The 22,500-nt window shown below is 34.4% G+C and overlaps 1 protein-coding gene across 2 annotated transcripts in view; it reads right to left on the reverse strand.

Moving 5' to 3' along the window:
• LOC135216388 (serine/arginine repetitive matrix protein 1-like) overlaps window positions 1-22,500 on the reverse strand; it is a 168,938-nt gene that overhangs the window by 62,494 nt on the left and 83,944 nt on the right. The window contains exon 2 of one of the 2 annotated variants that reach the window (XM_064251661.1): window positions 13,458-13,664. The exons of the other annotated variant lie outside the window; for it this stretch is intronic. Coding sequence (XP_064107731.1) covers window positions 13,458-13,479 — 22 coding nt within the window. The 5' untranslated portion in view covers window positions 13,480-13,664. The remainder of the gene's footprint in view (window positions 1-13,457; window positions 13,665-22,500) is intronic. 2 annotated transcript variants of the gene reach the window in all.

Raw genomic sequence — 22,500 nt, forward strand, 5'->3', positions numbered from 1 at the left:
GAGAGAGAGAGAGAGAGAGAGAGAGAGAGAGAGAGAGAGAGAGAGAGAGAGAGAGAGAGAGAGAGAGAGAGAGAGAGAGAGAGTGGTTTATTGTGTATTAACAACGTAACTGATAATAATATTTAGGTCTTTACACTACTGAAATTTAAAAAAGAATACTGAAAGTAGCGCGAATCTTGAATGGAGAAACAAATCTACAAATATATTTCAGGATAAGTATAAATATATTCCCGAAAGTTCCCTGTTCAGATTCATTTATGAATACATTTATTCCCATACATAACTTTGGATTTATTTCACCACTACTCAAACTGTACGACTTGGTCACTCTCCAATTTGATAACATCTGACTCAGAGGTAAATTAACCACAATAGACATCTCTTACAGATTAAATGCTTCGAAGCAATTACTGTAGTTTGATAAAAGCCCATAGGCACTGACATTTGAAATGGAACGATAAGACGGTACACATTATGTATTATTGATACAGGAGAATAGATATGCTCCTCAGATACTTTATACAATCATACAGACATCGTTGATAATGAGACAAGAATTGATTTTCCGTCGTCTTAAATATCGCCTTTACCGTAGATCTCCTTATATTTTACGGCGATAACTGTATTTCTTGGGTGATATGATAACACTTTTTTTTATAACAATATTTGGTTATAACAACATTATCCATTATCGTTTAATCGGTATTTGGATTCCCAAGGAGAAGCTGACAGCTTATGGCAATGGCTTCTACGAAATATGTTTACTTTTGCAACACGCTCCTGATATAGATTATCTTTATTTGTACCTTTATTTCTCATTGTGATGGAAGGTCCTCTTGTTATCGTAACTATAAGTTTTATTGTTGTTGTTTTGGCATATATATATATATATATAATATTATATATATATATATATATATATATATATATATATATATATACGTATATATATATAAATAGATAACTTTAACCCGTGATTATTTTCTCACATATTACGACAGGTGGAAAAAAATAAGAGACGGAGTGTATGCATGAGAGAGAGAGAGAGAGAGAGAGAGAGAGAGAGAGAGAGAGAACACCAGGAATGAAAACAGTCAGATGTAATCTCCTAAACTAAATTACATTACTCCTCTCCTTTTCCATCTTCCTCCGAGTTAACTAATTACACGAACATCAGCCTAAATCTGATAACTATCAGCATCGAGGCAAAGGAAACGTCTGCAGTGACACGTTCACCACTCTACCGTGATCGAATTAACTCGGAAACTGGCGAAACGTAACGGAAAACGAACTTGCGCACTGCACTTGGACGCGTTCATGAAGGTGATTACCAGGCTGAATTCGGCATGAAGTCCAATTTGATCACGAGCGAAGATGATTGCGCTCCCTTGACACTCGGATAAGGCAATTCTCGAAGGTAATTTTCTTGTGATACGCTTCAGTATTATGTCATGAAATCGTTTCATAAAGAGAGCATTACATGAATGGGAAGGAGTTAATTTTGCATTGCGTTAATTTCGCACTGGAGCACCGGCGCTCTAGTGCAACAGTGTTGCCAAACTCCATTATTCAAATGTGCCAATAGACCTTGATCTGAGCAGCAGGCTTTGGTCTATATTTATGGTTTTAAAAACTACGTAGTTACAGTTATTTTCTTCTTCCATTTAACTCACGATATGTTTTCAATTGCCAAAAAAGATTTATTAAAGACTCAGATTGGTACTGCTGAACAAATACTGTAAAAGATCTGCTCAGTTTCTTTTCTTGCCTTATGTTCACTTAATGATTGCAAACGTAAACAAGATCCGTAAAAAATAGAGATGTTGAAGTATTTTAATGGTTTCTGGGACCATGCCCCATGCTTTACGTAATAAAACAGGATAGCAGACTCATGTTCGTAATAGAAAAAGAAAAAGTGCGTATTTTAACGGTTTCGGGACCATGCCCCAACGCTTTACGTAATAAAACTGGATAGAAGACTCATGTCGTAAAAGGAAAAGGGAAAAAAGGGGAAAAAAAAAAAAAAAAAAAAAAAAAAAAAAAAAAAAAAAAAAAATCACTTTTTGCGTTATTCAAATGCACAGACAGTCAGACAAATTAAACAATTCTGTTTTATCTGCAATTAAGAATCTTAGAATCTTGCTTTAAGTTGTTTATTATGGAAGTTATTTAAATCCTTTAACATTGCTTTGTTTTCATTTTAGTAATGTTTAATGCTAGGATATGTAACTACTACTTCGTTTTTTGGGGGTATAGTTGATTTGAAAATATGAATTTCTGATGGTAATATTAATTTCTATATTTACCGAAGGAAGAAGAAGAAGAAGAAGAAGAAGAGAGAGAGAGAGAGAGAGAGAGAGAGAGAGAGAGAGAGAGAGAGAGAGAGAGAGAGAGAGCTTAAACTACGTGCATTTCATGGGTCATATAAACTTGGTGTTAAACTTAGAGGAATTAAGCAGAAGTTTGCGTGATGCGGTTGGAATGGGCGTAGGCTACCCAGAGCCTGTGATACGTTAAGTGAATCTAACATGGGTCTATTTGGGAGAAAGCGATTGATGAAGACATATAAGCCTTCTCATCGCTTTCTCAATGCTGACACCGCTTAATTGTTTATGTTAAGCTTTATAAAGATAATGTTTAATATTCGTTTCCTGCGTCTAGTGGTGGTGTCGATAAACGTAGTATAGTTTACCATTGAAAAGAAATTTAAGTAGTAGTTTTCTATGATGTTATATGGGTAACTGTATGGGTAACTATAACATATCCAAGATTCTTCGTAATTCTAAGGCTTCATACTGTTCATGACAAGTTGCTTATCTTGCAATATAAGCATTTCAAATGCCTTTGAAATGGAGAATAGATGAGAAGCCTCTTTTAGGTAATATTAGATGATGCCAATTTTTTAAATACTTTGCATTATTTGTTTTCAAGAAATTAATTACTTTTAAATTTTGCTTATTCTGTCGACTACATGGTTACCAATGAGAGGTGTTTTGTGCAACATTGCTCCTATCCTTACTCTTATTCATTTTTTGCCTCGTTTAGTTTTTAATATTACTATTTTTCTTATAAAATAATGTGATCTGAATAAAAGTAAATAAATCTTGGAAGGTGTGGTTAAATTTATGTAAAGCAGTTGCCATACATAGTATCGCTGTGCTAGTAAGTCTCTTTATGAAAAATTGAAACTAAATAGGAAAGTAGGCCGTTCCGTGTATGGTTTCTAGCGAGGTGTAGAGGCAAAAACAAAACGAAAAAAAAAGTATTTTTTACGACTGCGTTAACTTTTTGCCTGCTTGTGATTTAAAAGTGCTCCAAAGCTTGACGATGAGTTGTATGTTTCACAAAGATTCATCATTATGGAAATATATTATTTGCTTTAGAGAAAGCTTTTGATATAATATGAATAACTATACATAGAATGAATAAGCTATAATTGGGACTTTTTAAACGTAGAACCAGGTCCCTAAAATCTCCTATTATACCAAAACAGTGTTACCATATACTTCCTTCCAGACATCTCCATATCTACCAAAAAATTCATTACGGTTGTTAAGATAGAAGACGCCACGTTATTATACGCTCTCATTCCACAGTTCCATCTTCCCTGGAACATCAAAGTTACAAGTTGAACCGCTACATGGTACTAGAGGTGTTTATTTCGAGCGAAGGAATGCCGCACGAGATGCGCATCTCGGAAGATAATGGATGGTAATAGCCTCAGTTTTGCGGCGAGATTTCTGTGGTTTATTCTTTTTATATTGTTTTTATCAATTTTTTTCTGACTATTTTTTAGTCTCTCTCTCTCTCTCTCTCTCTCTCTCTCTCTCTCTCTCTCTCTCTCTCTCTCTCTCTCTCTCTCTCTCTCCACCGGGGTTTTCTTGAGCGTATATATAACGTACGTTTACTTTTGTACATATTTCATCCCAGAGACAATTGAAAAAGCAATGTAGGCTAATACAAAAAGCCTAGTCTGCCATATTTAGTCTCTCTCTCTCTCTCTCTCTCTCTCTCTCTACCACCGGGGTTTTCTTGAGCGTTATATATAGCGCATGTTTTCTTTTGTACACATTTCAACACAGACAATTGAAAAAAGAAATGTAGGCTAATACAAAAAGCCTAGTCTATCATATTTAGGCGCTCTCTCTCTCTCTCTCTCTCTCTCTCCTCTCTCTCTCTCTCTCTCTCATACACACTGAACACAGATAGTCGTTTTGGTAAGTACTGGTTATACTGCAAATGACCTAATGTGATATGAAGTTTTACGAAGAAGATATGTAGGGCGCGCCATAATTGCGCGCGCACAAACGCGTGAACGTGTGAAAACATATACATCATCATTATCAGCGTTTTTGCTTTGGGTTTTTCTTGTCCGGGGTTAGACGTGAAATGAGATATCTTCATTCTCGTTTCTCGTGAAAAATTTTCAACTCCTTTTCTATCTTTTGTAGGTCTTCATGTATATCATTTCTCTATCGTTTTTGTACTGTTACTTGCATATGTATACTACGTCACACACACGCACACGCACGACGCACACACACACACATATATATATATTATATATATATATATATATATATATATATATATATATATATATATACTATCATGTATTTATATGTTATATATATACTTATATATTAATATATATTATATATATATACATATATATATATGTTAGTATGTGTTTAATCGTTACAAAATATTTAAAAGGCTAAATGGTTATTCTAATGATAAGACGAACCTGTATTTCATACTAAAAGCCACAAAAAAATTATATAAAGTTAGCAAAATCAAAATCTAGGCCAAAATGTAATGCAACACTCCCCATTATTAAGTAACGCGCTAAGCAGAGCAGTTGCATGCAAAAGACAATTAACTACGCAATTGGTTCCCAACCATGATGGCTTGAACAAATTAGGTATTTTTAAAAACGCTGATTAACGAAAGATAACTCTGAAACTTTGACCAAAAACCTGCTGTAACTCCACTTCCTAATTCTTAATCAATCTGTAGCCATATCTTGATAAGTTAAAAATATGATTTATCTCAAGTTAAGCATTGATTTTTAATTCGAAAATAAGCACCAGCTTTTTCCATATTACAGAAAGAATACTAAACGTCAGACGCTAGGTCATAAATAAATCAAAATATGAAATGAATAAAAGAGAGAAAAGAAAAGTTGGTCGTTTCAATCAATACTTTGGAAAAGTATAACCTCAGTGCATAATGAAACGACATTTTAAGAAATTGAACCGAATAACTGACAGTGTGGCAACGTAATTAAGAATTTTCCATTTGACCATAACACCAAAAAGGAATTTCTACAGAAATGTAAAATATGCAAGCAATAAGTAAGAGCACGAATACTCTAAAAATCACAACTTTGGATTTTACCAGTGTGGCACTATGAAGTAAACTAAAAGCCACACAGGAGGAAGAGTTCTATCTCTCTCTCTCTCTCTCTCTCTCTCTCTCTCTCTCTCTCTCTCTCTCTCTCTGTGTTTACATCATTATTATTGAGCAAGCAAAATGAAAATCAGTGTACCTAATCATTCTGCCTTACAGGATAATAATTGATGTAATTAAATAAGTGATAATCAAAACACTCCATTTCGCATAATTCAAGAATAGACTTTTTTTTAGAAAATGGGAACAAAGAATTTCGTTTTTTTTTTTTCACCCTCAAGAAAAATTAGAAAATCAGTTCTAATCCTTCATTCGTAACCTGTTGATTACATGTTTAGAACAAGTTTGACCCACGACGCAAAATGACACCTTTGACCTGATTTAAAACATTTCGAGCCTCGAATTTATCAGACACAGCGACCACCCCCCGCCCCCCCCAGCCCCCCCCGCCCCCAACCCCAAACCCCGCCCCACCTTACCGTCTTCAACACCTCCTATAAATTTTTAAAAATCCAGGCAATGCCAAGGAATTCGACAGACGGAAACCGGGATTTGGTGATATTTATGGTTTCAAGGGCGCAGATCGTACCGATTTTTTTTTGGGTCACTGTCGGTAAGCAAGAAGGAAATCACAGAAAACAGAGAGTCAAAAGGATTCCGACTAATCTGGTTGGTTTATGAAGCTCCAGAAAAGCCAGGTTGAAATTGTGGTTGACAGAAGGTTTAGACTTGGCGCCATGATTGGATTTCATAATCATAAGTATGAATACAATATAATCATACACACATATATATGTATATATATGCGTATTATGAAAATATTTATACTTATGTATACGTATTCTATCTGTCTATATATATACTATAGTATGTATATGTAATATATATATATATATATATATATATATATATATATATATATATTATATATATTTAATAAAAGGATCCCATAAAAACCCCAAAATATAGAAAGTAATTATTATATTTCAGAGACTACAGTCTCTCTCTCACTTTAGGTAGGTCTCTGAAATATAGTACTTACTGTCTATATTTTGGCGTTTTCTGTGGGCTCCTTTTATTACTAGATATGTTAATTCTGTTAGAATAATCATATATATATATATATATATATATATATATATATATATATATTTACAATCAATAACCCCTGCCTCTTTTATCTAAATATCACAGCCTATCTACGTCATTTCTGAACAGAAAGAGGCAGCCACCAGAGTCCAATATCCTAACACGAAAACCAAGGAAGCAACGACGGCTCAGAGCTGTCAATAAAAGAAGACAAGACATGACACAAGTTCCCGAAGTTTAAACACGACGGGAAACAAACGGGCGAATCCACAACCTCATGTAGCATGACTCGGGTTACGTCACATGACCATGGGAAAATAATCCGGTTTTCAGTTGCTTTGTACTTCGGTCACGATCACTTTTTTGTGCAACAACCGATGATAGTGATGTTTTGGAAGCGCGAGGTCGGTGAACTTCAATGCTGCATGCACGTGTATGCATACGTTTATGCATATGACATATGTAATATATATATATATATATATATATATATATATATATATATATATATACATTAAGCTACAAATGTCCTCTAATATCCAATTCACTCTACCTCGGAATTGAGTATATTTTCTTATAAGTTAACCGAAGGGGATTAATTCCGAGGTAGAGCGAATTTGGATATTAAAGGACATTTGTAGCTTAATGCATGTATATGAATCACGGTGGTGTGATGAAAATTCATATATATATATATCTATATATATATATACAGTATATATATACATATATATATATATATATATATATATATATATATATACATATTTATATGATATATATACTTAAAACATCTCAGTAGATGCAATACCACGGGAATATGAAAAGGCAATATGTATGTATGTATATATAGATATATATATATATATATATATATAATATATATATATATATATATATGTGTGTGTGTGTGTGTGTGTGTGTGTGTGTATGTGTGTGTGGGTGTGTGTGTATAATCTACAGATAACTTTCCACCAATTACTTATGTAATTATAAACTTAAAACTTAGTACTCTCTTTAACTTCTCGAATTTATCACACCTTTCGTAAACGGGTTTCACTACATAGCCCGAGATCCAAATGTAACAATAATATGAAGAAATTCTAACGTTCGTAGTAGGACTCGAACTCGCGCCCGGAATATCTGAACGGGGTCGCGGTACTGTAGATTTTTAGAAGAGTCAGTTTGCCAAGTCATAAGATTATCTGTTACACATTTAGAAGTAGAATATTAAATGAATTTACAACGTTGAGGAATAAGTAAATAAGCCACGGACAAATTACAGAATGACTCATATTTGCAAGTGATACAATATTATTATTATTAATTTATTATTTCATTAGATGAAACCTATTCACATGAAACAGGCACACAGACCCACATCGACTTGCAAATTCAAACTTCCAAAGAATGTTGGCTTCAACCTCCCGCCGCAGACTCCACACTACAGCAGTAACTGATCATGATACAGAACCAGTGCTCTCATCGCCCTGGAGGAGGCGCGAACAGCCGACATGCCACGACGATAACCAACATACCAGTAGACAAGCTGTACTTCGAGGATTGTAATGAAAAATTCAGAAACTTTTAATTAGAGTCATTTTTTAAATAAAAAGACGATGGTTGGATGAGAGAAGCTTCTCTTAATACGTGAAGCAAGGAAGGATCTAGGGTGTGTGTGTGTGTTCGTGCGTGTGTGTGTGTAACACAGGCAGGCGCCTACACAGACAAAACTAGACAGAAGGACATTCAAGTGCATTTACATGGCTTTTATGCGTTATTGCTATACATCAATCGTTAACTATCCAATTACACGCACTTTACATTACAAACAGGAATATTTCACTTTTCATTTTTTGTTTGTTTGAATGTATGATCTCATAATTTTGTGGTTTCTTTGGCAAACTGAATTTGTGGACATATGTGAACTAGGCGTAAGACCATTTTGTTTGTGTATATTTGTCTGTTGTTGTCTTTTATTGTTATAATTATTGATGTTGTTGTAATAATGATAATTATAATAATAATAATGTTGTTGTTTTAATTACGATTATCTCCATTGCAGATTATACCATAATTCCATTCAAGTATTTTGCTCGATTGTCTACATTGTACATTATAATACACCAATTCCCATTCAGGTGATTAATAACTCCCTTTCAAGTATTTTACCTGGAATTTCCTGCAGCCTTTTTGTAATGCACCGCTTTATAATCCCTTGACGAACGCCACCACCCCTGACCTTGGCTATGGTAATGACGACCCGTGTTGCACCGCAGTGCATTTGCAAAGAAGCGACCCATGACACACACGCTACCCTGCATTTTGCGAGACACCCTTTTGTTTTGCGGTGTCATTTACTTCGGTAAACCCAGCATGCGTTTTGTGTGCGTGGTTTATAAACCACGTTTCGACGGAAATTCGTTCGTCCGTTATGGTAGGATTCGTGGAAACTTGAGTCTAGTTCCACACCCACCTTGACGTATGAGCGCTGGTTGCGTTCTTTCGACGTAGTTTCGGCGGGTGCGTTCATCTGGAGGCGCTTTGTTCGGTGGAAATTGGCCTCTCTCCTTCTGTAGAATTGTCCGGAGTGTTTACTTCTGACGAGATGGAGGTTATGGCTGATTATATCATATCTAAATGCATAAGGAGATGCTGCTTCTAATTAACGGATTAATTCATTTATTTCTTTAACGACAAAGTCATGTACTACCTCCCATAGGAAACGCGGTCAGCATTTAGACCTATGACAACCTCGCATTTTCAAAATAGTCAGGTTAAAAAAACTAAAATTTCAGAGAGCTCAAAACTGCCAAGTCTGGAAGTGAGTGACATTTTAGAAGCTCGATATTTCACCGTCTTTGAAAATGACGTCATCAGGCAATCAATCGATAGTACCAAATATCACGGGCTGAACCACAAAACTCAAAATTTCTCTTCAATTTATATACTTAAATTGAAAAAAACGTTTCTTTTGCTAACGTTTGTTTAAATTATATATTTCTAGACATGATATGATTTGAATTATTGCAATAACTTTCCCAATATACCGTCATGAATTTGATACATCAGAGTGAAGTGCTTAAGGACAACTTAACGGTAATAATATTTGCACTAAAACCGCACTGCTATATTTAGTGATGTATGTCACCAAGTCCGTAAGTGTTATGAATTCAGTAAGCATCTAGTAAGCTGGTCTATCGAATACGTATTCGTTCTTTATGACCGCACATGAGAGCCTTATAGGTCTAACTACCTATTCGTAATGTAAGTTAATGTCATTATACCAACTCGTCTCTTATGGAAGTTAACTAAAGTTTTTATCTTATGAAATGCACACTTATCTATAAATATGTGGAAAAAAAGACTATCATTTTATGATACTATATTCCTCTTCGAAGTTAACTGGAAGCAAATAGAGATTAAAAAAAAAAATCGAATAAAGTTCGGTAGCGGTTCCGCGCACGTCCCAGCGCATGGATGGCTGACCCGTCACAGCTGAGAGAACCGTTTAATGCCTCTCCTGGCTTCTTTACACACACACACACACACACATACACATACACATAACACTCACGGCCTCTCGTCCATTAGTCAGTTTCGAGCCTGTGGAGCACGCTATCATCAAGTGCACTTCATTTGTTTCGTTTTTTCTTCAAACTCCATCTTGAGCATTGTTTATATTTCGGTATATTATTTAGCCAAAAGCAAATTCAATTGAAATATCATTGTCATATAGGCATGTTGTGCTTGGCGATGTTTTTCCGCTCCATTGAAGTAGCTTATGAACGCTACCTCGGAGGTTTCGAGATGCCGGTTAGTGTTTATGCAGCGGACAGCCACAGGTGAAGCCCCAAGAGCAATTTGAAGGACACAAGTCTTTCTGCGGCGTCATAGAAATTTCCTGCTTCCTATGTTGTTGGTTGAAATGGAATTATGATTCAGTTTCCTGGTGTTGATTGCTTAAGGTCTGAAAGAATTGGTTTGCGTAAACCTCCACGACAAGAGAACCGATTTGCTTTTTATCCAAAATGTATATACAACGAGAGGTCGAATTAAACCGATGCTCTCGCGATAATATTTTCTACAAAATACTGATCAGCAAGTTGTTTAGCAATTTACTTATAGGTACTCTGTTTTTTTTTTTTTTTTTTTTTTTTTTTTTTCATCTGTCCATCCGCCTGTGGTGTTTGCGCATGGTAACACTGCGTCCCGGGCTTTAAATAATATCCTATTTCGAATATTAACGAATATTCGCATACAGTAAATTATCAAAACACTTTTCAGTTGCAAATGTACACCAAGATATCCGTTTATTTACCTTAAAACTTACACATAGCGTAACTATTTAAAGCCCGGGACGCAGTGTTACCATGCGCGACCACCACAGGCAGATGGACAAATGGCAAAAAAACAGAGTATAGTTATGCAATAGACTGAGCGCATTTTGAAAGACAATGAAAATAATAATAATATTAATTGACTGTTTTAAATGTACCACAGCATCAAGCTTCAAATACGCATTACATAGCCAGATAACAGTAATCATTTCTCTCAAAACTTCAAAACTGGAGTTCATTACTATAATATAATTCAAGTGGAAAGTTTCGTATCTTTATAAGCTGAATGTTTAGCGATTAATCTAATATGATTTATATTTGCATAATCAAGAACAACCTGGCCGGTGTATAATTTTTTTATCTTTATAATCTCACGCACTCCAGGAGGTGGTCAAATGGGATATAGCACTCCAGGGCAGGTTAAGGTACGTCTGATTGGCAACACTGATCGAAATTAGGAAGATCACATTCAGGCAACTTTGTTTGATCACTATATTAAAATTAATCAAAAACTCTTAATAGCATTAATAGCTATGAACAGACGAAATTCACAACATTCTTCTTATGATTTCACAAAGTAACGATGACAAACTATATCGCACAGATAATAGAGTAAAGGACATTTTATTTCTTTAGCAAGTTAGAATGTACACAGATAAATGATTTTCGTAATTTCATTCATGAAATAGCTGTCTCTCAGATTATTTCCTTTTCGAAGTGAAATATCCATTGCATCTTTAGAGCGAAGAAAAACTATGATAGAACAAATCGTACGGAAATGGTAAAAAAAATAAAAAATAGAAATATCTTTAAAAAAGTTAGTCATATCTTCAGTTTCTTTCGAAAAAAAAAAAAAATGTTCCTTCAATCAAATAACCCCCCAGGGGGTTACTGCCGTCAGTGGACCCCATGCGGTGCAATGTAAGCATTACTTAAGGTTCTTTGCAGCGCGCCTTCGGCCCCTAGCTGCAACCACTTTCGTTCCTTTTATCGTACCTCCTTTCATATTCTCTATCTTCATCTTACTTTCCACCCTCTCGTAGCACTTGATTCATAGTGCAACTGCTTTGAGGTTTTCCTCCTGTTACACCTTTCAAACCTTTTACTGTCAATTTCCTTTTCAGCGCTGAATGACCTCATAGGTCCCTGTGCTTGGCCTTTGGCCTAAATGTTATATTCAATTCAATTAAATTCAATTTTATCAGATCTTTCTTTTTGCGAAGGAAAATATTCCTTATCGTCTTCACATGAAGATACGCAGTGGGATATCATGAATCAAAAGAAATGAGGAAATAGACGTTAAAAAAATATAAAATAAATAAAATGAAAATAGGTGTTTAATACCATCATATTTCCACCTCTCCCGACGAACCGTGCAGCCAATCGGAGCATATCTGTGACGCATTGGAACAAATTATAAGATATTGAAGGTTCGATCTCAATTTCCTCTGAGTCCACCAAGCCGTGAAAATGAGGAGAATTAGTCTTGGTTAAGTAATCCATAAATAATAATAGAGCAATAGCACGGTATAATAGTTCTTAGATTAAAGTTATGAAAAATCGCAGTTAATTAATGTGCTTCCATTTTATCAGAATCCAGTTTTTAATCATTTTCTGACTTATTCTATTATGTCCCATGTTTTTCTAGTTGTGGTTTTAGTATAACTAATAAAAAAAAAAGACCTTGATGACTTTATTAATTATTATGTGAAATATTATTTTAGGCTTGAAAGTTACTATATATGAAGATCTGAGCTTTTTAATATTTTGAATGCGCACTCATCCTCATATATATATATATATATATATAGATATCATATATATATATATATATATATAAATAAATTATATATATATATATATATATATATAGCTAAATTTTCTATATATATATTATATATATATATATATATATATATATATATATATATATATATATATATATTGATTCTACTTTTGTACTTTGATACCTAAAATACACTTAGAGAAGCTTTACAGAAAGTCCTCAAGGTGTATAAGATTAAGAAAATAAAATTTAGAAAACAAAATCGTTTTAATTTTTATATAAATCCCATTTTATTTCAAATTGCGTAAGGCTTATAAAAGCAAAGAGATTCGGATTGCGTAACTGCATTGAAAATGGTCATGCTGAACAGGGAGCCTGTTGTCAATAATATTGACAGAAATGAAATGCCAAATAATGTTGGAAAGTAAATTAAACTAGTTCAAATCAAACCATATTTGTGTTGTGGTTAGATAGAATGTTTTCATACCTGTGTATACACCAAACTTGGATATGTGAAATCAAACATGCATTACATAAAGTCTACTGGAGACATTTACTAAATCTGGGTATTGTTTATGACAAAATAACCTCTTAAATCAATGTATTATTATCTCTGCTTCCTAATTAGCATGGATTCAGATCTCACTTTGACAAAATGCAGACTTTACACAACTTCATTCAGACTTCACAAAAGTTACAGCAAAAATCCTATCGAAGATATTATAAAGTAGCTAATTTAAGAGGTCATATGGCCATCACAATCATACATATGTATGATCAACACAATCGTGCGTTCTTATATCTATAATACTAAATCCCTTTGAACTTACCTTGAGAAACAAGCGAAGGCATCTCACACACTCTTCATAAAATGTCTTTTTACCTGTTGTTACTGAACACTTTACTTGACTGATAACAATTTCACTGTTTTTCACTGATAGAGCTAATGTATCTTTTAAAGTGCTGCTGAGAATCACAAGTGTCTTCCAAAGCAACTTACTATATCAATAACTTATATCAATAAACACTTTTTAATTCTGTAAAAAAAAGTATCCACTTCTATTTGAGGCTGCATGCATATAAATTTAATAAAAGAATCATTTTCTCAGATACTATCATCATATATATGAATTTATGGGTCGATAACGAAATTATATTTTTCTTTCCTACGGATGAAGAAGGCTCATTTACTCTCAGTTTCATTAATACAGAAACGAATTCAACCGTGTCTAAGTTTAATGAAGTTATTTCATATCCTCTCCAGTAAAACCACTTAATTGCAGTTATTCAATGGCCATCTATTTCCAGTAGTCATTAATTTGCTCTCAATCCATCAAATTTACGTATCACTTCTGATTGATTATAAATAACTTTTGACTGGACTTACTGACTAACGCTTCAAGGACAGGATACTGAAAGAGGGTCTGTTTTTCTTATGAAGAGTGAAGTGACCCACTTTTCATAACTTTACAGTGACACTGAAACATAACCAATTCGGATGCTGTCAATGGTTTAAAAGGTGATTATCAAACAAAGGGACTACGGTAACATTGCTAAACTGCTTTACCAAGTGAATACGTGAAGCTAAAAAAATGACTTTACTGTGAGTAGTTTGAGGATAATTGATAAAAGTGATTACATACGTACGTATATACTACATAATTACCTATACATATGCAAACATATATATATATATATATATATATATATATATATATATGTGTGTGTGTGTGTGTGTGTGTGTGTGTGTGTGTGTGTGTGTGTGTGTGTGCATTAATCTACATATGGTGTTTAATATCCAATTTGTTAGGTCGGAATCAGTATCCACTTATACCTCACTCGTTGGCCGGGTAGGTAAGGTCACTGAAGTCCTGATTTCTCCTCTGTGCGCCGGTTCGAATCCACGAGAGGACGAAATTATTATCATCGACTAAAAAATTCCCCTTCGGTTAACATATATGAAAATATATTAATTTCGAGGTAGAGCGAATTGGATATTATAGGCCATTTGCAGCTTAATGCTTGTATACGTATCATGGTAATGTGTGTATGTGTGTGTGTGTGTGTGTTTATGTACGTGTGTGTGCGTGTGTGCTTGTGCATCTAGACAACTGGTTTGATTAGACGACAAACGCAAGCAAACCTGTATATTTCTCGTTAAAATGCTACTGTTTTCAACTGGTTTGATTAGACGACAAACGCAAGCAAACCTGTATATTTCTCGTTAAAATGCTACTGTTTTCAAAACGAACACGAGCTACGATCACACCGTTCACGTAGTACAAAACATACATACGAACACACGCTACATGGGAACATTTCCCAGTTGATTCTGGCGAAATCAGTCAACTGCAGCAAGACTTTCCGCTGCGTCTTTAGGGTTGAGATTGGGGTGGGGGTGGGGGGGGGGGGGAGGGGGGAAGGGGGGGTTAATTTCGCTTTTATTTCTGCGAGAGAATCGAGGAAGAAAATGCATACGTAATCAAGCATTCTAGTTTACGTGGCAGCTGGTCCTATCCATTTCCCATCGATATTAATCGGAGTTCTGCTTGGATTTCTGCATATCATAAAAATGATAAAGAAGCATTTGCCTTCAAAACAGGCAGAGACTCTCTCTCTCTCTCTCTCTCTCTCTCTCTCCTCTCTCTCTCTCTCTCTCTCTCTCTCTCTCTTTCTGGCGTGTGTGTGTGTGTGTGAAACAGCTGATTCGTGATCAAACCCGCTAGCGTAAAGACATATCTAGTCGTACACTCACAACAAGTAGAGCTTCTCTCTCTCTCTCTCTCTTCTCTCTCTCTCTCTCTCTCTCTCTCTCCAGAAAAAGCTGATTCTTGATCAAGGCCCCTAATGTCACGAGGGTAGATTTCTATAAATGATAACTCACCACTCAAAACAAACAGTGATTCTCTCTCACAGTAAAAATAAGAAGATATCGTCATTCCCTCGCTAAAATAAAAGTAGGTGAAGCAACGCTTCCCTCGCTAAAATAAAACTCGGTAAACTCATCGCTTACCAACGAGTGCTTGCTTACCCCCTGCTCAGGAGACCGGTGGGGGACGACGGAATCGTTCTAATTAGAATATGCGTAACCCTAACCTCCCCTGTGGGAGAAAGAAAGTACATTCGGTGTGACGCATGCGCGAAACTTTTGTCTTCTGTCAAGGCTACTTTGATGCGCCAAATCATGTCCTAATTATTATTATTATTATTATTATTATTATTATTATTATTATTATTATTAAGAGAAAGAGCCCCACTATATAAAAAGAGAATCCATTAGAATAGAAAAATGTCAGTTATTATTATTATTATTATTATTATTATTATTATTATTATTATTATTATTATTATTATTATTAAGAGAAACGGAATCACTGAGTAAAAATAAAAACAAAATATAAAAAAAATCCAAAAAGTGGGGTTTCCCTGTCATTAAGTGGAATTTGAATACTATTGGGCTTATTATTATTATTAGTAGTAGTTAGTAGTAGTAGTAGCATTAATTATTATCACTTCAGTGCAGAATCTTACCATGTCATACTGAAGGCAACCTCTGTTAAATTGATAATTTTATAAAATATTAAAAAATATTATTAAAATTTATATCTATTTTACAAAGGTTCACGAACGTATTCCTTATAACTTAAGGGGCCCATGATGTGTGTGTGGAGAGAGAGAGAGAGAGAGAGAGAGAGAGAGAGAGAGAGAGAGATAACGCAATTCCCTCCCTATAAACAAAACGACATGTCGCAACTTAGAAGGAAGTTTAATTCATTTTTTAAAAAATTAAGAAGAATTAACGTATGACTCACTTCCGTTCACACGTTTTAAGCTTTCAAGGTTCCAATGCACAGCACAGAAGTGCAACGAGTCTCCTCTTCGTCAGAGGATTTAGTTGTCATTTTCATAATTCTCTTCTCTTTTAAAGATTCAGCAGTGATTTTTAATAATTTCGTGATCTTTTAAGGATTAAAAAAAAAATTTTGAAACTCCCGCAAGAGAAAGTTGGTGACCGACTTCAGATGTCCAGTAATTTCGTCAGTTTTACCAATAAAATCCAAGTTAGGGACAAGTTTAAAAGAGAAAGAGAGAGAGAGAGAGAGAGAGAGAGAGAGAGAGAGAGAGAGATAGCAACCATAAGATATTGCCTTCTGAACTCCCTGACATCAAAAACAAGCCTACTTCTTGTTCTCTGTTTAAGTAACGATTCCTGATTTCATAAACGGGAACGAACGGTGATTTGGGAACTCGAGGATATTCACGAACAGTTACCACTTTAGCAGGAATCTGAAGGAAGTAGAGGTAGAGTGGTTAGAAAATATTTTATTTACTACTATTAGTATTACTGTTGCTATTATCAAAATGGAGTTACTTCAAGACTTGAGGCAAATCGACGAATTTTAATAATAATAATAATAATAATTTAGGGGTGTCTATCACAGCCCTCCATAATTTTATTATTATTATTATTATTATTATTATTATTATTATTATTATTATTATTATCATTATTATTATTATTATTATTATTATTATTATTATATTATCACTATTATTATATATATGAGTATTATATTGCTGTGGATATAAGTGTAAGCAAGTCAACAACCCCATTGGAATAAGCCGTAAACCAAAGGTTTATCATTAACCCATTATTATTATTATTGCAGGCCAAGTTATAATTTTCCACTGAATAAACCATTACTGGTTTGTTATTATTATTATTATTATTTTATTTATTATTATTATTATTATTATTATTAATTATTATTATTATAAAAAATCCTCATAGTAGCACGAGTCTTCGAAGGGAGAAGCAAATCCACAGTTATGTAAATGTACTTGACGACCGGTTCCATTGTTAATAACAAGTCATTTAATTTTTAACTCCTGTTTTGTTTACTTCGCTGTAAAGTTATATCAAAGTGTCAGATTGATAAGGGGAACCGTACAGATTCCTGAAAGCTATCTTTGCTGGTTTTAAACTAAAATATATGTACATTTACATAACTGTGGATTTGTTTTCCATTATATTATTTTATTTTTTTTTTTTATTATTATTATTATTATTATTATTATTATTAAATTATTATTATTATTATTATTATTATTATTATTGTTGTTATGATTGTTGTTGTTGTTGTTGTTGTTGTTTTGTAGCCAAGTAATAACCAACTGAATAAACCATAACAGGTTTATTATTATTATTATTATTATTATTATTATTATTATTGTTGTTGTTGTTGTTGTTATTGCTGTTGGTATTATTGTAAGCAAGTCACAACCCCACTGAATAAACCATATCCGATTATTATTATTATTAGTATTATTAGTATTATTATTATTATTATTGTAAGCAAGTCACAACCCCACTGAATAAACCATAACAGATTATTATTATCATGATTGTTGTTGTTATTGTGATTGTAAGCAAGTCACAACCCCACTGAAGAAAAAAGCCATAACAGGTAACACACTGCACCAGGAGACAGAACATCAGTCACGTTACCCAATGCAAGGCCATTACGTAAAAAAGTAAAAAAAAAAAAAATAGAGGAAGTGATACATAAAAAGAACCGTGCAGTAAAGGATACAAGACCTTAATCGTCATCCAAGTTGGATCTGGATCGATCCGGTTATGGAATTCGAATCCTGGAAAGTTCGCTGGAAAAAAGGGTGATATGGCTGGATACTCGAATGTATGGAAGGTTTTTTTATGACATGTCGGGAGTTCTGGAATGCAGGGAGGGGTATTACCGAGCGATTACTTGTGCTTGATCGAGCATTTTTGTTTGCTTGCGTGAATTTCGTCGAAATATGAGTGATGGAGGATCGTTTAATGGAGTGTGAACTGCGCGTGATTGCTTCTTGAAGTGTGTAATAGAGGAAGGAAGGGAAACTAAAGCCTGTTATACTTTCTAGTTAAGTTTTAGTTTTTATTGGTATTTGCACCAAAACAGATTTTCATATGAAACAAACCTCAAAAATCAATTAACATATAAGGCAAGCTTCCTCAGAACAGAATATCTACACACGGAAGAAACTGACGGAGGAAATATAAAAAAAAGGAAGTCAAGAGGAAGATGAATTATTTACCAGAATGAACGATTTTTTTTACTATGACACGAATCAATAAAACTTAACAAGAAGGCTGGAGCTTAGAAGAGAGAGACATTAATATATTTTTTTTCGTTTTATCGTTAATCAATAATTATCATTAATTTCCCTTATTCCGGTGGTGATACTTTTGATAGCAGTAACTGTAAAAGGCATATTAGATCTCATGTTACTTATAGACGTTACGCTTTTAGTTTGAATGCAGATATATATATATATATATATATATATATATATATATATATATATATATATATATATATATCTGCATTCAACTAAAAAGCGTTAACGTCTTTAAGTAAGATGAGATCTATATGCTTTTACATTTACTGCTATCAAAAGTATATTATATTATATATATTATTATATATATATAATATATATATATATATATATATATATATATATATATATATATATATATATGTATGTATTGTATATATATTGTATATATTTATATATATATATATATATATATATGTTATTATACATATGAATATATATATATGTATATAGTATGTATAATTGTTATATACATATTTATATATATATATATATATATATATATATATATATATATATATAAGTCTGCGTTTGTATGTGTGTTTGTGTTAGCATAAACACGTACGTGGAAGCGTCAACAGAATCTTGCACGGTGATGTCACGGGAACTAAGGCCTCTATAAAGCTGCAATTTTTTCCATCACACGCCTCCAAATGTCTAGATTTTTCCAAAGTCTGTTTGCCTGCCTGCCTGCTTGCCTCCACGGTCACTCGAAAACTCACTGAAGGGTTTTCCTCGTAATTTTGTACGGAAGGTAATCAATGAACCAAGGCCTAGTCCATTAAAATTCGGATCAAAATCTGTGTTAAGCAGACTTTATCCTTCCAGAAGGTTGCGTTCTGTTGGGGTGATCCCGACTCAGTCAAGCATTGGTTTGTTTATTCAGATAAATTCTCTGTCAAGGTTTAAATGCTGTACATGTTATACTGATTAAATCTGATCATCATATTTTAGGTCTGTCCTACCGATAAGGTATAGCTACAACTGTTTGTGTACTCAGACAGTCTTGAATTCTTAGTTACTTACGTATGATGCATACACAGACATGAATATATGTAAATATATTATATATATATAGATATATATATATATATATATATATATATATATATATCATATACTACATATATACATACTATGTACACGTAGCATATTTGTAACATTCATAATACTATGTGAAACTTCTGGAATTTTTTCACAACAAGCATTATGAAAAATTCAAGATGATAAGATGGAAATTATATATATATATATATATATATATATATATATATATATATATATATATATATATATGTGTGTGTGTGTGTGTGTGTGTGTGTGTGTGTGTGTGTGTGACGTTTGCATCATGGCACAGTTGAACATTCCAATCAGTACTAGAGGACCTTTAAATGCTCGCTCACGGCATTTATATGGAGTATAGCATTTGGAATGCGGTCACAAGTCATTATTTCAGTAGCTTCAAAATGTCATGACGTATTTGTTCTGGGAATCGACGAAAGTAGGACACTGGGTTAGCATTTTCTAAGCTGTTTTGTTTCTCAAGGATTTCCATTAATCTTTGCTTATTCCAATCTCCCAGACAGGCGGTGAGTGAGAGCCGAGACTGGGAGAGAGAGAGAGAAGAGAGAGAGAGAGAGAGAGAGAGAGAGAGAGAGAGAGTCAGGCCGGATTCTGGGATCATCTTGTTCTGTCGACAAATACTGAGAGAGAGAGAGAGAGAGAGAAGAGAGAGAGAGAGAGAGTCAGTGAGGCTTCTGGAATCATCCTCTTCTCTCGACAAATATTGTGTGTGTGTGTGAGAGAGAGAGAGAGAGAGAGAGAGAGAGAGAGAGAAAGAAAGATAGGGGGACCAGAGGGGGCTGGGGTTGCCTTCTAGCATCATCCTCTCCTCCCGACAAATATTGTCTAATAAAAATCAAACAGAATTCGCTCTGGCCAGTATTTTCAACAAAATTTCCTTTTTTGTGCGTTTTTTTTTTATTTTAAATAGCCCATAAAACTGTTGTTAATGTTGGTGTAATTGTCTTGCTGGGACTTCTTCAATTGCTTTGTTTATATTTATTTCATTATTTTTATTTTTCTAACAGTTTTCTTTGACATTTTCATCACAATGTGAATTGGACTTTTGGTTTCGAAGTCATTTACCAGACGGCTCTCGTTATATCTGTCCAGTATTTAACAGTGAATAGCTCTGTTGCTACTCATTACTCCTTCCCTTATTTCCTAGATTTTCTCTCTCTCTCTCTCTCTCTCTCTCTCTCTCCTCCTCCTCCAGCTCCTCCTCCTCCTATTTAGTCATATTCCCCCCTCAGAAACAATTATTTCATTCTGCCCTCAAAGGCTAATTTATTCCTTCCATTTAAACATTGTCTTTCTTTACTTTCAATTTTCCAATGAACATCTTTTTCTAATTGTCATTCGTCCTTGTTTACCTCAACGTAGAAACACTAAGCAAAATATAGAAATTTGGCAGTCGACCACCCTTCGTATATGTGTATTTTCACGATACGTCTTTTGACAAGTATATGTTATGGTGTTAGTTCATTCTGATTTAAGGAAACTTAAGCTACTCTTCGATGTACCTGTAGCCTGAACATCTCCGTCTTGACAATTTAGAGGTCACCCACCTTCGTATATTCCCATACCTGGGAAGTCTTTATATTCACTCTCAAATCAAAGGATTTTAGTTTCGTAGGCAACCCACAAGGCTTCCAACAGCTCTCTTACGAAGCCATTGATTTCTGTTGTATACTTGTACGGAATTCGTGAAATACGTTTTGCAGAGTATCATCGAGGTCATTCTATTTTTATGTTTCACTCTCGCAAAGTCACGTGCTATAGCCAAAACCAGCGCGACATTGACCAGTAGGTAGCCAGGCCACGATAATGAAGACCCCAGATTCGCTGATCCCTGCTTACAGGCTAAGATAATTATTTGTACAAGTTCCTTAACATTACTTTTCCTCAGTAATCTAATACGTGTTAGACTTAGTCATTTATTCATTGTTGGGAGGACTTCATGACACTACTCGTATGGAAGGAGAGGACTTCACGACACTACTTGCACAGAAAGGGGAGGACTTCATGACACTAATAGTATTGAAAGAGAGGACTTCATGACACTACTTCCATGGAAGGAAAGATGACTTCATGACACTACGCGCATAGAGGGTGGGGGAGAGGACATCAAGAAACTAACTGTATTGAAAGAGAGGACTTCATGAGACAACTCGCATAGAGGGGGGAGAGGACTTCATGACGCCTCTCGCATGGAAGGAGGGAGGACTGGAATCCTTCTTCACGAGTCCAGCAGATCGTGAGCCTGATTCCTATCATTTGGGAGCTTCGTCCGTCCAGTCATACGAGTATTTCCTTCCTGTGCATGACTCAGGCTTACCTGAGTGTAACTCTCTCTCTCTCTCTCTCTCTCTCTCTCTCTCTCTCTCTCTCTCTCTCTCTTTCAATATGAGCGAAAGCCAGGCATGTGAATCTCATATTTCATTGTAAAGGCGAGAAGATGAGACCTTTCAGAATAATATATAGCGGTTATTGAAGGAGAAAGCAATGGGAAACTTTTGCGATTTTCGAGATATTTATGGGGGAGAAGGAGAAAAAAGAAAAAAGAAGAGAGAGAGAGAGAGAGAGAGAGAGAGAGAGAGAGTGTTAAGCAGATGAATTCTACTGATTTCT

Source organism: Macrobrachium nipponense, chromosome 6, assembly GCF_015104395.2.
Source record: "Macrobrachium nipponense isolate FS-2020 chromosome 6, ASM1510439v2, whole genome shotgun sequence".
Lineage (NCBI taxonomy): Eukaryota > Metazoa > Arthropoda > Malacostraca > Decapoda > Palaemonidae > Macrobrachium > Macrobrachium nipponense.